The sequence below is a fragment of the Mustela lutreola genome, chromosome 14 (genome assembly GCF_030435805.1).
Source record: "Mustela lutreola isolate mMusLut2 chromosome 14, mMusLut2.pri, whole genome shotgun sequence".
Taxonomy (NCBI): Eukaryota; Metazoa; Chordata; class Mammalia; order Carnivora; family Mustelidae; genus Mustela; species Mustela lutreola.
The window spans coordinates 51590316-51606247 of NC_081303.1; the positions used below are offsets into that span (position 1 = coordinate 51590316).

A 15932-nucleotide genomic window follows, 5' to 3' on the forward strand; every position below is an offset into this window, starting at 1 on the left:
GACACGCAGCACATACTAGGTAAGCAGTGGATTTCATTGTCAGTATTATACCCTTACTCCCCATTGTTCTGTCTGCACCCTGCGCCCTCATACATGCACCGGGCTCCCACACTCTTTCTCCCTGTCAAAGAGATCACGCGGCATCAAAATGTCAGCACTCTCGAACTTGAGCTCGCTTGGTTGTAATCAGCATTTTTAATTCCCAGATAGAAGCCAGAGGCTCCCTGTGTAGAAACAGAGAGCTCCAGCAGGGATGAGCGGGCATCTTGCGGCTGGATGTACCTTTGGGAGGAAGCACGCACGAGTTCTAGCCTTCCCTGCCTCCTCTGTAAGAAAAGAGATTGGACCCCAGACAGTGGCTTTGGTGGGAAATGTGAAAATTGTTCTTTTCTCCTTTAATATTACTTCCTTCCTATGGCAACTCGAGCTTTACCCGATGTGGGTTTTATTTCTTCTTGGGCTCTCACCTGAATTGCTGTGTGGGTTAACAGTCTTCATAAGGTTGTTTTCTAGATCCCGGGGTCACTGTAAGGATGAAATGAGAAAATGTGTGTGTAGCACTTGGCACAAAGCCAAGCATATACTACATGCTCAAGAAACAAGAGCTACCATTGTTCTTGCCCCTGCTGTCCTAATTAGCTCCCGTGACGGAGGGTGCTTGACCCACATGAAGTGGGCCAGACGGATCCTTAGAATGCTAGGCCACTAGAAGGAGCTTTGGGAGCCTTTCTTCTTCCCCGTTTTGTATCTGAAAGGTCCCGAAAGTATTGACTGCTCCGTCTGTGTCTGTGCTGGACACTGGAGACTCCATCCCTCTCTGTGCTTTTTCCTCTCAGGGTTCCTGTTCTGCCCCGGAAGGGCTTTGCTCTTGGGATCCGAGTGGTGGTGACGTACATATCCTGTGTACTTGACCTTGTGATGGAAGGTCTTGTGATGGAAATCACTTAGCTGATATAAAAGAGTCATGATTACAGGTGTTGATAAATAGAAATAAATAACACATGATGGACGATGTAAAGTCCTTTTAATAAGAAGACATTGGCTCCGTTCAAATGCTGCTTTCCTGTGCTTTGGAGTGGTCTTTAATATGCAGTGTTGGCTGAGCGGAACACTTAAGAACCTTTCCCTTAAGAGGGTGAGGATGTTGCTTCCTTCCTATGGCACAGGTCAGCTGAATCTGGTAGTCTGTAAAGCGGAGAATTGACCCTATTGGCTTGACCTCTGGGGGTGGGGGCGGGGGTGTCTTGCAGGTCATGAAGACCTATCACATGTACAATGCCGACAGCATCAGTGCTCAGAGCAAGCTAAAGGAGGCAGAGAAGCAGGAGGAGAAGCAATTTGGAAAATCGGTAAAGCAGGAAGACCGGCAGACCCCACGCTCCCCCGACTCCTCGTCCAATGTCCGCATTGAAGAGAAGCACGTCCGGAGGAGCTCGGTGAAGAAGATTGAGAAGATGAAGGAGAAGGTATGTATGCGTCCGCAACTGTAGGGGCTGGGGAGGAACACTGTGGAAGTCAGGACTGAGAGTTTTTCAGTAGGTGCTATGAAGAGCGGAACAAAGAAACTCATTCCTTGAGTGCCTAATGGCCAAAAGTGAGTCCTTGCTATCTGCCCTGGAAGACATTGTAGGTACCAGAAGAACTTGGGTGTGGGGGCTCCAAGCTTTTGCCTGTAGCACATTCATAAGGATCAGAAGAAAGGCTTGGGAGAGGGCCCACAAGACCTAGGGCTGGGCTTCAGCTGTGCCGTACTCAGGGGCAGATGTAGGGACCCCTTCTTCCAGCTGGTGGTAAAGGATGGAGAACAGTGTTTGCCGACAGAACCAAAGTGGGACATGCATCTAAAGTAGGGAGCCTCATTAACCTTTCCTGGATTGATCTACATTATGCCCTTGAATCTCATTAAACAGAATTAGAACCCAATTTAAGGCAGACGCGCACAGGGAGTAGCCGCACTATTGTGGTTCTCAAATGTACTGTACTTTCATCTTTTAGAGCACAATCTCCCCTTTTAAAAAAAAGTAGAATTGAACTTTTGTTCTGTTTTCAGCGCCAAGCCAAGTACACAGAGAATAAGTTGAAGGCCATTAAAGCCCGGAATGAGTACTTACTGGCTCTGGAAGCAACCAATGCATCTGTCTTCAAATACTACATCCACGACCTGTCTGACCTTATTGATGTAAGTGCTTCAAGCTGGGGGCTCAGGGGCGCCTTTTTCCTGGGTTTGGAGAACTGGTCAGGTGTTGCCCAGTTCTGTAGTTCTGTTGCTCGGCCTCTTGGAGCATTTTGAGAAGAATTATGACAACAGTAGCTGTGGTCCATTAGCGGCTTGCCATGTACCAGGCAAGAAGAGGTGAAGCCCTTTTTACTTTATCTTATTCAGTTCTTACTACAATCCTGGGAGGAGGGCACTCTTTTCTTCGTTTGTACAGTTTAAAATTCAGAGTTTAGATGAGTTTACCCACAGTCAGCTAATAAGTGACAGAGGTAAGATTTGTCCCTAGGTCTGATGACGAACTCAACGCTCGTAGCTGCAGTGCACTTCTGTCTCTCAGGAACCGTTCCCTTAGGTCACTGCTTGCACACAGATGTGAATGGCTAGAGTTACAGAGGTAGAAGATCATGCCTTACATTTAGCTGGTACTTGACGTCTCTTAGTATTACTTCATTTGACTATCCTGTCACCCTCTGGATCAGTGCTACTGTCTCCAATTTGAAGATTAGGAATCTAGGGCTCAAGAAGGTTACCTGCCCGCAGTTACACTGCACTCGAAGGTGCTGGTCAATAAGGTAGCTAGATGCTCTTGACCTATGGCCCGTGCTTTCTGATTCGTGACGCAAAGATGATGAGAGAAGCCGGTAAATAGGCACATGTGTTTTGCACTCATTAGGCACAAGGGATATGCTTTTTGTCTTTTGCCTTAGGGGTCAACCTTGGCCTCGCTTCTCCTGCTGCTTTTCTTCAAACTTTACATTGAGTCTTACAGACACCCACCTGGCCCTGTTCCTGAGCCAGCCCTGACTATAGCTGCAGGAATACACCTTTCCTTCTAGTCTTCAAGTGGGGGGCCGGGAGCCAGCTGACTCAGGTGTACCCAGGCTGGTCTCCTCTCTGAAGCCTGATATTGGCCTCTAGCTGTCCGCAGGTAGCCACTGGGCTTTAAAAGCTTCTGGCCAGACCTGGCACACCTGCCTGACTTGGTTTCTCAGTGAGTGAGCCTGCCACAATTCGCAACAGCATTTGGGGTCTGGTGTAAGATTCAGGTTCTCTGGGGCTGGTTACTGACCTGTTTTGGAACTCTGCCGTGCTGCCCTCTCCCCCACCTCTCTCTCTGGCAAACAGAGGAACTGGACTTGATCTTGGTGCTGAAATCTGGCTTCACATGCTTGGGGAACTTTTCCAAACTAGTTCCTACAGCCAGGGACTTTTGATTTGGTAGACTTCTGCCTGTTCATGTCCTGGGTGTCGTGGTCCCACCGGGTAAGGGGAACCCTTAGGCCTATTCCAGGCACGACTTTCTCCTCTTTGCTTGTTGATGCTGTCTCAGCACCGTCCTTCGGTGGAGGTTAGAGCGCTAAACAGGATCCTTTCTCCTCAGGAGGGGAATGGCTCTTCACTGTCGGGAGCGACGCCTGTTCTCAGCACAAGAAAGAGAATCAGTTCTTTCTTATGTTCCATTTCTGCTATATATCTCACATTTGGTTAAAAAAAAAAAAAAAGAATCAGGGGCATCTGGGTGGCTCAGTGGGTTAAAGCCTCTGCTTTCGGCTCAGGTCATGGTCTCAGGGTCCTGGGATTGAGCCCTGTGTCGGGCTCTCTGCTCAGCGGGGATCCTGCCTCCGCCTGCCTCTCTGCCTACTTGTGATCTCTGTCTGTCAAATATATAAAATCTTTAAAAAAAAAAAAAAAAATCAGGCCATGCAGTCCATCACACCTCTTTGCCCCCAGAACAACAACTTTCCTGCCCCTTTTACCAGAATACTGACCTCAGACGGAGACAGGGGCTACAGCTGTGTCAGTCATCACCTTTGCAGTCCGTAGACCCTCCATCAGATGTGTGTGGGTGTTTTAAAATCAGTCCAAGAAGTAAGGTATTTTGCACCTTATTCTCAGTTAAAAAAAAAGATGTTAGGGCCCATCTTCATGTGATATGGTACAAAGTTTCATGAAAAAGCATCTTCTCGGCCTCCTTAGAGCTCAGCTCGGCTGTGGGTATAGGTTACTGTGGGCGGGTCCGTGTTAGTAGCCTTCCAGGCCACTCAGACGGCCGAATCACTCTTGATGTGTTTGTTGTTTATTTTGTTTTCATTTTTCCTGAAGTGAGGAAAGATTGATTTCTCTTTTTCCTTTTTAAAGCTGATAACATTATGTGGCTAAGTAAATATTTATTTGGAATGACGCTATGTGCTTAGCACCAAGGGTACAAAATGTATAAAATCATTTTTGCCCTAGAGGTGTTCATAGACCTACAAAAAGTTAATTTCTATGAAACTGGCTAACTGCAATGCTGAGGGAAGCCCGGGGGGCCCAAGGATTATGTTCTTCAAACTATAGATCATGTTCCATTAGGGGGAGTCATGAAATCACTTTTATGCATTTGACTTGTTTGTTTGTTTTTTTAAATGAATAAACTAGAATAGAACAGAACAGACTAGAATAGAATGAGAAGGAAATTAGAATATCTAAGGTATATCATACTTAGATTAAGTTTTATTTTGTGAAACTGTCAGGTGGGGGGGGTGGTGTGTGACAAGATGTATTTCTTATTGAAAGCTGGAAGTAAAAAAAAGTTTGACTGACTGCACTAGGAACAGAGGAATGTTTCTTAGTATCTGTACGCTCCATGAAGACGGGAACCAAGTCTTCTCTTTACCTTAATATAGAAACTGGGTCACCTGGCTGGCTCAGTTGGGAGAGCATATCATATGACTCTTGATCTCGGGGTTGTGAGTTCAAGCCTCATGTTGGGCATAGAGAAACTAAGGTTTCTTTTTTATTTATTTATTCATTAGAGATTTTATTTATTTGACAGAGAGAGAGAGAGAGAGAGCACAAGTAGGCAGAGAAGCAGGCAGAGAGAGAGAGAGAGGGAAGCAGGCTCCCCGCTGAGCAGAGGGCCCGATACGGGGCTTGATCCCAGGACCCTGAGATCATGACCTGAGCCTAAGGCAGAGGCTTAACCCACTGAGCCACCCAGGCACCCCTTCTCTTTTTTTTAAACATACGCACAGTGCTTAATACACAGCTGACCACATAGTATATTCACTGAAGGAAGACAGGAGTAAAAGGAGTGGGAAGAAGGTGATTTCCTAAGGCAAGACTTTTTTTTTTCCTTTTGGTGTCTTTTAATACTGCCTAGAGATATAATTTATATACACCGCCCAAGAGTAAGTGTTACAGTTTCAAAAGTTAGGATAAATTCAGACACGCTTGTAACCTACATCTCTGTCAAGACTGAGAATATCTCCATTGCCTCAGAAAGTTCCTCTTTTCTCTTCCCAGTCAGTCCTCCCCCACCCAAAGCAACCACTGTTCTGATTTCTTTCACCATAGATTAGTTTCGCCCGTTGCAGGACGTCACGAAGATGGGGTTTTGTAGCACATGCTCTTCAAACCTGGCCTTTTTTGTGCAGCCTGATATCTCTGGTCGGCACCCCTGCTAGTGCCCGTATCAGTGGTTTCTGGGATGATCAAGGCAATAAAAATGGCCAAAGGACACCTGGGCCACACAGCAGCAGTGGGGGCAGGAGTGAGTGGGAGCCTGGGTACCTTGCCGTTCTGATCGTGACAGGATCCAGAACTTGCTTTAGGACAGGGGATGAATCTTGTGCCCGTCTGTCGCCCTCTGCGTGACGGACACTATGCTGCCTCCCTCCTCGTGGTGTGCAAGGGCGGTGTATGTGAAGGCACTGAGGTTGAGTGAAAAGTTACTTTTGTCAGTGCCAGGACACTGACACGAGGACTAGCCTTTGACTTCATTTGATAATATAACAAGATTGAAACCTGGACTGTAGAAACCCGCATGAGGCATCTGACACGTACCAGGAAACCTTGACTTCAGGCCAGAAAGACACTCTGAGCCGACTTAATGGAGTCTGAGAGCTGTAGGCTCGTTGGAATGTGGCTTTCCTCCCCCGTCCTCCTGTGGCTTTCCCAACCCAGGAGCAGATGGATGAATGAAGAACAGGGCATTGTCCTCAAGCATAGCTGGGGGCTTGTGAGGGCTCCGCGCTTGGGGAGAGAATCCGTGACACCACGAGCACCCAAGCTGGCCATGAAGGAATGCAGCTTCATAGGAAACTTACAAAGGGCATTTATTTTTCCCTTCTGTGTGAACTAGAAGTAGATCTTATGAAACACCCATGTTTCTTTTCTAGGCCTTCTCCAGAGTCTCTGGGTGAGGACGTGAGCTAGTAAAGGGTTAATGAGCTGTCAACTCAAGTCCTCACACATCTGGATGGGCTATCATTAAATTCTTATAAAAATTTGATTTCCCCTGAGAGAGTTTTCATCAAACATTTATATAACCCAGAAATGGCCAGGGGAGCTCGGCATGGCCACGGAACTCATCAGAAGCCACTGAAAACCTACCTTGTCCCCATTGTGAGGGAAAATAATGTGCTGCCTCCACTCACTAGGATTCTCTTGGGAACAGAGATGAAATATTCAAATTCCGTTTACCTAACCTTGCCAGAAATTGCTTCTTTGCTAAGGCCTCAGTGTCCGGCTGTCGTGCTTGCGGAAATCTGTGGATAGCTAAGGCTCTGTAAAGCCTATCCTGGGTCTCCCTAGTTGGCTGGAGGCACAGAGGAGCCAGAGGGCACACTGTGAGTCAGGCCCCCACTCAGTGGCACAGAGAAGCTACAGAACAGCTAGATCAAAGAGGCAGCAGGCAGCTGGAGAAAGCTCCCTACCTTCCATAGGCCGCACAGAGTGAGCGACACAAAGGGCTTCGGTGGCCACTCGTCCATCTACTGATGTGTATGAAATGCCTACTACGAGCAAGGCCTTCGTGGGGTGGAGGAGGCTACCATGAAGGAATGACGCTGGCCAGGCCCTTTTTGAGGCTTGTCTTCTGGTGGGGGTGATAGAAAATGGTAAGTCTCAGAGTGAGGGAGTGTGTCCTGTGTCATGTGAGGGCTGGTGTGGTGTGGTCCTGAGTAGAGGCCAAGTTCAGTGGATGCCAGGGTTGCAGGGCTGGCTGGCTTTCCAGAGGCTGAGGATTTGATTTGGATTTTGAAGATGGGGTCCATTTCCGACAAGAGAGAAGAGCGGGAAATACGTCAAGAAGGGAGGATGCTGGGTAAAGGGCAGTGGTCAGTGGATTTGGGGATCTTGGGGACTGATGTGGAAGTGTCTGCATGATGCCAGATGTGCCTCAGGACATTGCCTGTTACCAGCCCCGTGACAACCGGTGAGGCCGGTGTTGTCCTCAGGGGAGGCTGAGAGAGGTTAAATTGCTCGCTCCGGGTCGTGCAGCTGACTTGCGGCCTGCTGCTTTCCCAAACTCTGCCCTAAGCAGGAGCATGTCCTTGGTTAGAGCCTGAGGAAGGGAACGGAGGGAGATGGTATCGATGGTCAGACCGCAAGACAGATGAGAATTAGTTCTGGCTGGTGACCTCGCCTCACCGTTCTGGTCTGGGAAATGAAGATAATACCAGCCTCGCTGGGATTAGTATGAGGATTCAGACGTAGAACGTACATAAAGCACTTAGCACGCGTCGGGCAGACGGTAAGCATACTGAGTAAAAAAAAAAAAAGAGGTATTTTTAAATTCCCAAACTGAGCAAGGTTTGAACGCTAAAAGCTTCTGTAGGTTCTTCATCAGCAGGGGAGTGGCCTAACAAAAGCCATCTTTGAAGACAGTGAAGCAGACAGCTCTGGTGTGGGATACGGGTCTGAATCGGGGCAGAGGTGCAGAGAATGGAGTCACCAGAAATACAAAGGTGAGGAAGGGCGCCCCGCCCCCACCCCCCATTCTCTCCTGCACTAAAGAGCTCCCCACTCGCTCAGCCCTGCGCGCTGCGCTGCCTTATTTCTGTTCACAGACTCTGCAGGCACCCAGCTCATCATCAGCGTCTGCGCAGGGCTCGTCAGGAAGGTTTCCAAGTTCAAGGGCAGCCTGGCTAGCCCAGCAGCGCCTTTCAGAGGAGGAAGGGCTCCTGCACATGAAGTTTCCCAATCAGCTGCTTTTGTCTCGCTTCCAGTTGCTCTTCCCTCCCAACTGGATTTGATGTCTTTCCATCCTCCGCCTCTAGTTAAGCTGTAACTGCTGTTCTTCCACGGCCGCCAGGCACCTGCCAGCGCCTGTTGGCAGCGACCCAGAGCCCAGCCCGACAGGCGCTCTGTCGCTGAGCTTCTTGTCAGATGCTCGGAGGAGGAGGCACGCCACGTGCTTTTTCTTCCCCAATCGTGGCTGCTCCCGATGTGAACATGATGAGGGGAGAGGCGGGGGGAAGTGAATATGATGCCTGCCTATGGAATGAAATAGCAGTCCGGCAGATGGTCTGACTCTACCCGTGGATTCTTCTCTGACGTTTCTTCTCAGGTTCTGGATCCCAGAGCTGCTTGGGCAATAGAGGGGATAATGGATGGCCAAGGAATTTGGATCTCGGGGTCCTTTGGGAGGGTTGGGGAATATTGTCATAGAGTTACCAAATGCCACTGCTGAGGAAGGGCCGTAGAGATTATAATTAGTACAAGTATTTTCAGACTTTTTCTCGAGCAGAATTCTTTCTTCAAATCAGACCTTACATAGAGCCCCAATCTACTGGGCGCCTGGGTGGCTCAGTCACTTAAGCGTCTGCCTTTGGCTCAGGTCATGATCCTGGAGTCCTGAGATTGAGTACTGCATCGGGCTTTCTGCTCAGTGAGGAGCCTGCTTCTCCCACTACCCATCCCCCAACTCATACTCTCTTTCTTTCTTTCTCTCTCAAAAATAAGTATATAAAGTCTGAAATTAAAAAGGATCCCAATCTGTTATGTAGATAAAAAAGCAGAGCTGGTTTGGTTGAACCAGATAGGAGGCTCCAAGTCCTACTGGTTGCTGCCCTTTTACCCCCTTCTCGAGAGCAGCCTAAGCACTGGCATAGAACCTCAGAGCTCTCGGGGCACCTGGGTGACTCAGTGGGTTAAGGCCTCTGCGTTTGGCTCCGGTCATGATCCCGGGTTCTTGGGATCTAGCCCCATGTGGGGCTCTCTGCTCAGCGGGGAGCCTGCTTCCTCCTCTCTCTCTGCCTGCTTCTCTGCCTAGTTATAATCTCTATCTGTCAAATGAATAAATAAAATCTTTAAAAAAAAATGCAATCTTTAAAAAACAAAAAACAAAAAACCTCAGAGCTCTCATCTGCAGCCTGAAAACCACCGACCTGGCCAAATCTGTTCATTTTGCAGCTGAGAGTACAGGTTCAGGGTTGGGGACTGGCTTTCCCAAGGTTGCTTGACTTCCTGTCAGTGCCCTTTTTTTTTTTTTTTGGATACTATTGCCTTTCTCATACCTTTTTTTTTTTCATTTTGCTTTAGAAAATCAGAATCCTTTACATGATCTGAATTTGCCCAGTTAAGACTGACACTTAAAGAAGTTTTCCATCTTTTAAATGCTAAATCCGAGTCTGCTGCTAAGGCCTGTCCTAGAACGGTGGGAGTGATGACAGAGGACAGGGTCTGCTCCCCATTCTCCTCTCCTCCCACTGGGGTTCAGTGTTGGTGTAAGTGAACTGCTCTTGGGAGACTTGTGAGTTGTGAACCTTAAATGCTGAGGTGGCCTGGTTTGGTTCATATGTCGTGACTTGACCACAGTGACCCTCGGGGAGTGGCAGGCTATATTTTCATTGTTGAATTTTGTTATAATGGTATCCCCAGAGAAACCCTAAGGTAGAAGAGGATTCCCTTCAACCCTCAGCTCTTCTGAGCGTTATTATTGGATAACCCTCATTGGATAGCCCTGTGCAGCGTGTGATGAAATAGTTTCCTTCTGTCCTGTTGAGTGCTCTCCTTCCAAGTCAGCCTGTAGTCCCCTGAGGTGTGTCTTCCACTGAATTGGGAGTAGAAACCAGAAATCTCACCTGGATTTTGGAAGTCAGGATGTCAGCCTTCTGGCTGCACAGCCAGTCGCTCTGATATGGTCAGAGATGCCCGGGGGCCACCTCCCTTCCTGCCAAGCCTTGGGATTGTCTATGGTTTGCTCATGTGCCTTCTCCGTCCCACAGCAGTGTTGTGACTTAGGCTACCATGCCAGCCTGAACCGGGCGCTACGCACCTTCCTCTCCGCTGAGCTGAATCTGGAGCAGTCAAAGCACGAAGGTCTGGATGCCATCGAGAATGCCGTAGAGAACCTGGATGCCACCAGTGACAAGCAGCGCCTCATGGAGATGTACAACAATGTCTTCTGCCCACCTATGAAGTTTGAGTTCCAGCCCCACATGGGGGACATGGTGAGGTCTTCTTCCCATCACCACACTCCCTAAGGAGCTTGAGCTCACTTGTGCCTGGATTCATACACTGAGGCCACATTATTCTGGGGAGAGCAAGGCCTGGGCTGGCTTCCTGTCAGGTGGGTGAGGAGCATTCCACTCACTCGGCAAATAGCTACGGAGCAGCAGGTAGCGACCGAGCACTTGCTGGGATTGACCGTGGACGTGGGGGATTAGGGCCCTCAGGGAGATTCCAGTCTAGTGTGTGGAGAGAGAGTTGGAAATACGCATAGGGAGGGGCACCCAGGGGTCCAGCAGGATCAGAAGAGGTGAAAGACAGCAGGTGTATAAAAACCAACAGTTCAGTATGGGAAGAGGGAAAGATTTGGAGAAGGCCTCCAAATGGTGAGTCTGGAGGAAGAGCTAACATGGGGAAGATACTCGCAGCTTTTGACAGGGACGGAGGGCTAAGTGCGGCAGTAGTGATGTCATCCTTTGTCACTTGGCAGAGATCTAAAGGATCTCATTCTCTTGATATTCGAAGACTGCAATAAAAGGTGTAGCTTTGCTTGGGTATTGAACAAAAAAGAACGGCTAAGACGGACAAGAAGGAGCTAAGATGTCATCCCAGAGGCCTGATGCTGTCTGCCCAGGCTGGGTAACAGGAACATGGGGGCCCTGTTTTGAACTTTTCCCCTCTGAGACTGAAACAAGAAGGGCGTAAACCAAGTGAGAGGAACAAGAAGCTCTTTGGTTTTAATTACTCTGAATCTTTTAGTTCCACTGGGGGTGGTTTTGCATGCATATCGGAGTGAACCCTACTCCGGTCTATAGAAGCTACCCTTTACCTTCCGGGCTAAACCGGAAGGAGGATGTGTAGGCTTACATAATAGAAAGATCTTCAGGCATGGTTGGATTTAGGAGTCGTAAGTTATCAAGACTCCGATTTTTTTTTTTTTTTCTTTTTCTCGGCGTCACATCTTGTATCTTGGCTCTATTCTCAGGTAGGCTCTCCTCCCGTAAGGCCAAAATGACTATATTTCCAGCTGAATCTTCTTGTACATCCAAACCCAGTAGAAGGAGTATCTGCTTCCCTCCTAGAAACCCCCACAAAAGTCTCACTGTGTCTTCTTCGTTCTGATTGGCTGATGTGTTTATCCCTGAGCCACTGATCGTGGCTGCGGGTCTGCAGTTGGCTGATTGGCTAATACCTACGTCACGTGCTCCACCCCCGAGTCGGGGAGAGCCTCTTCCGAAATGTCTGACCTGAGTTGTGGGGTGGGAGGTTCCCCCAGAAGCTAGTCAGGCCCGAGTTGCCAGAAGAAGGAGGAAGGGATGTGTGGTGACTGAGAAACAACCATGTCCTCTCAACAAGGGAATAGTATATCCAACAGGATTAGTATCCAGATGCTTTTTAGAAAACCCTGTCCCAGGATGACAACTGTTGGCAGTGTCACTAGAGGATTCGCTGTCATCGATAGTCCACAGTGGAGTATGGGACATTTCTATCGTAAAGACAAAAATGTAGAGATGATTTCTTTCCCCTCCTCAGGGAAAACCAAACCCTGCACAGTTTGTTTCCATTTCTGTGACTTAGGAAATGTCAGTGTCAGAACAGATGGGGAAGTGAAATGGCAGAGTGTGCAGTCAGAGGTGGGGGGGTGGGGGTGTGCCACCGAGCCCCAGGAAGCCCCATTCCTCACCTGCCCTGGCTTCTGGTCCAGCTTGTCTTCCAGTCCCCTCCTCCGGCTGCCACTGACATTCCTTCCCAAAAATCAGTGGAACTCTGGGACCAGCTGAGCGGAGTGATACATTTTTCTGGTGTTGACTGAGTCGCCTTCGGAGCCAAACAGCTTGTCTCCATAAAGGGAGAATGCGAATGCTGGGTGCTCGGGCCCCCTCGTAGCCTTGTCAGTGCCTCGGTTTCCTACCCCGGAGCACAGCTGGAACACATTACCGTGCACCCCGGTAGAGGACCTCGGCCAAGGCATGCATCAGCAGCCCTGCTGCTTCTTAAAGGCATAGGCATGGAGGTCCGTTTTGCGTACGTGGGTCCTCCCTGCTAGGTCTAGGTTGCTTTAAAATCAGTAGTTACTCTCTGGCCTTGGCCCTCCTTCCCTGTGATACAGCTGACCAGCCACAGAGCCAGGCAGGGGCCAGGGTCAGCCCTAGATCTTGCAAAGGTTCTGCGTTCCAGCCCCGCCTTCCTAGGAATAGAAAAGAAAAAGAGATGAGAAGGCAAGTTTCTCTTGGTCCCCACAGCCTGTCTGTCCCCACCGGTGTGGGCTGTCTGTAGACTATGGAGGCAACAAGAGGGAACTGCCTGGAAGTCCTTGAATTAGGGCCAAGGTTCGGGTGGCATTTTGACCGGAAGCCCTGAAATTGGCCAAGGCCCCACACTGACGGGTGTTCGGGGGCGCTCGGCACATGAGTGGATGCCAAGCACTCTCAGATGTACTAGGAGGAGGCGCTTGGCTCTACCCTTGGTGCCCCCAGAGGCTTGTGGGGCTCTGGATGCCTGACCAGTGACATCAGGCAGCCAGAGAGTTTCACTCTTGGCTCTAACCCATCCTGGCCACTGAGCTCTCTCCATTGTGTCTGCTTATCCAAGAGCCAGAGTGAAGTCAGCTCTCTTCAGATCTGAGAGCTGGCTCAGGCCAGCCCCTCAGCTGGGGGAGGAGGTCAAGTCCGTTGGGAGCTTAAAAGCCAATGGAGGAAAAGGTCAAGTCCCAGCCCTCTCCATTTGAAGAGAGGTTTTGTCTTCCCAGCAAGAGAATGGTCTGTGGGCATGTGAATGTGCCCACTCATTGCTGAGGAAGAGGGAGACCATTTTCTATCCAGATGTCTCTCTGCAGACGAGAGGCGAAGGGACACGTGGTGGCAAGGTGACAGGAGCTGCCTCCATGTGGGTCCTGCCTCCTAATCTGCCAGCCTTCTGTTCCTCATCTGTCATCCTGGAGACTGTGGGTGATCTCGTGCCCATGCCACAGCCATGCCCCCATCGGGAGATGGTGGCTCGGCCATCTTGTCAGAGAAGGAAAAGCTCGTGGACTACAGTCCTTAGGGGAAGGGCAGACTCCTCTCCTACACAGATCTGGTACGAACCTGGGGCAGAAGGTTGGCTCTTGGAAAGTGCCAAGTTCTACCAGATTCTGTGCCCTCTGGGGCCCTCAAGCACAGCCCGTGGAGTTGCTCCTGGCTTTACACTTTCTCTCGTTGAGTCAGAGCTCTCATGCATGGCCCAGATTTATAAACACATGCTGGCTGCCAGCAGCGGCAAGCTAGCCTCCTGACCCACTTCTCTGCTGCTTTCACTCTCATACATGAAGGGGAATGAAGGAGGGGCCGGAGAGGTGGCCACTCGGACTCCTGGCAGGAAACCCTCCCTGCCAAAGCATTGTGTCTATGGCGCTGGAGCACCCTGCGCTGGTCCAGCGCTGGCTTTTGCGGAGCCGCAGAGCCCACCAGGCACTAGCCTGGGGATGGGCCCCCTATGGAGGGACCTGGTCTTTCCAAACAGGTCCCACTTCTCATTCCCTCCTTGTGCTGTTTGGTCCTGGCAGAGGTTCACACATGCTGCCTTGGGGTTTTTGTTTTCACAGAGAAACTGTGAGGCTTCCAGCTTGAACATGAGTACTTTTATTAGTAGTAATGGGACTCTGGAACCTCCAGAAGAACCGTGTCCTCTTCCTGACCTGGTGTTGCTTTCTTTTGGCAGGCTTCCCAGCTCTGTGCCCAGCAGCCTGTCCAGAGTGAGCTGGTTCAGAGATGCCAGCAACTGCAGTCCCGCCTGTCCACTCTGAAGATTGAGAACGAAGAGGTGAGTTTCCTGCTTAGGAGACTGGGAGCCAGCCTCCGAGTTTCCCCGTGGAACCTCTTTCTTGCTGCCCATCTGGGAGCAGGTGGAAGGAGCATGCAGAGAAGGTCCGGGCTGCTGCAAACGTTTCCTAGCCAAGCGTAGCCTTGGATTTTCCCCCTCTGCTACATCCTGCCCTTGAACTCCAGGAAGTTGCTCTTGCATTGCCAAAGGTTGAGCTCTATTTTGAGCTTTTGCGAAATGCTTTTTTTTTTCCCCCTCTACACATTTAATCAAAATGGCACTTGGCAGCTGTGTGAACAATATTGTGTCTCTGAAACCACCCCCTCATGCCTGGCTTTTTCCAGCATTTTCAAACAAACAGAGGCCTTTGACTTTGACACTTAAAACATCTCCATCCTCTTAGAAAAGGGGGACTTTGTTCTGCACCCAGCGTCCTTGCTTTCAACAGCTAGTTCAAAAGGGCAGCATGATTAATTGTCCAGCTTCTTTCGTTTGTGCTCAGGAGACTTCTTACCTGGCATCTCAGTCTTACTCTTCCCAGGAGGATCAGGAAGGACCGGGTTGGGGTGGGGGGTGTGTCACTTCATTGGCCAATGGGGCAGCCAATCCACTGATTTGCTAAAGGTCATGAAACAGCATGGGGTGTGGTGGGACCAGGCCAATCTCACATTTTAACCAGCTCTTTACATCATGAGGTTGGTTTGGATTTGTTTTATTCTCCCCGTTAGCACTTCCATTGTAACCCAGAGCTAATATTAAATTTCAAAAGTCAACATTAAATAAAAGAGCTGGGTCATATACAGAGCCTGAGGAGGGGGGTGGTTTTAGGTCTTCTATAAAAAGAGGAGCACTGTGGAGCAGAGTCCGTGTGATGGTGGTCACTCTCTCAGCACCGTCCGATGGGAAGCAGAGCTGCACCTTCTGACAGCAGCGCCCCAGTCCCCTCCAGCCCCTTCTCTCCCACTCCTCCCAACTTCTCCCTTCCCTGCCCCTCACACGTTACATTGGCCCTTGTCGTGACAGGTAAAGAAGACGATGGAAGCCACTCTCCAGACCATCCAGGACATTGTGACTGTTGAGGATTTTGACGTGTCCGACTGCTTCCAGTACAGCAACTCTATGGAATCCGTCAAGTCCACGGTCTCAGAAACCTTCATGAGCAAGCCCAGCATCGCTAAGAGGAGGGCCAATCAGCAAGAGACCGAGCAATTCTATTTCACGGTGAGGGGGGCTTGATGGCTCTCGAGGAGCACCTGCAGCCCACAGGGAGACTTGGAACCCGGAGTCCTGGTCGAGTCTTGGAAGGGCAGACTTTGAATACTTTAATTTCGATCTGGGCATATTCAGAGACCATTCCTCAGCTTCAGTTAAGACACAGATATCTCTAAGTTGTAGGTATCAAACAGGGATCCCCCAAGAGAAAGGTGCTCCCAAGTACACTGCCAGGAAGATTTCTTTTCCTTTTTTTCCTTGCCCCTGAAGACTTTTCTTTTCTTTTCTTTTTCTTTTCTCTTCTTTTTTAAAGAATTTTTATTAACCAGCTAGTAGGCTTCTGTTGGAAAGTTTCCTACTCGGCCACGGGGAATCACGAAAGGAGATCTTTATTTCTTAGTTCTTGGGAATTATATCCAATGTATTCTGGCTAACACGTATCTTATTTCTAAAGTTGATAATCTCTTCTAGGTGATGCGATGACATT

General features: G+C 49.5%; 1 protein-coding gene across 9 annotated transcripts in view; it reads left to right on the forward strand.

The window, feature by feature from the left end:
* SRGAP2 (SLIT-ROBO Rho GTPase activating protein 2) overlaps positions 1–15932 on the forward strand; it is a 231543-nt gene that overhangs the window by 159213 nt on the left and 56398 nt on the right. For 8 of the 9 annotated variants that reach the window (XM_059146580.1, XM_059146587.1, XM_059146583.1 and 5 more), the window contains 5 exons: positions 1251–1466; positions 2051–2179; positions 10210–10434; positions 14132–14233; positions 15257–15454. In XM_059146580.1, the coding sequence (XP_059002563.1) occupies positions 1251–1466; positions 2051–2179; positions 10210–10434; positions 14132–14233; positions 15257–15454 (870 nt within the window). The remainder of the gene's footprint in view (positions 1–1250; positions 1467–2050; positions 2180–10209; positions 10435–14131; positions 14234–15256; positions 15455–15932) is intronic. The other variant, XM_059146582.1, reaches the window with a different exon arrangement.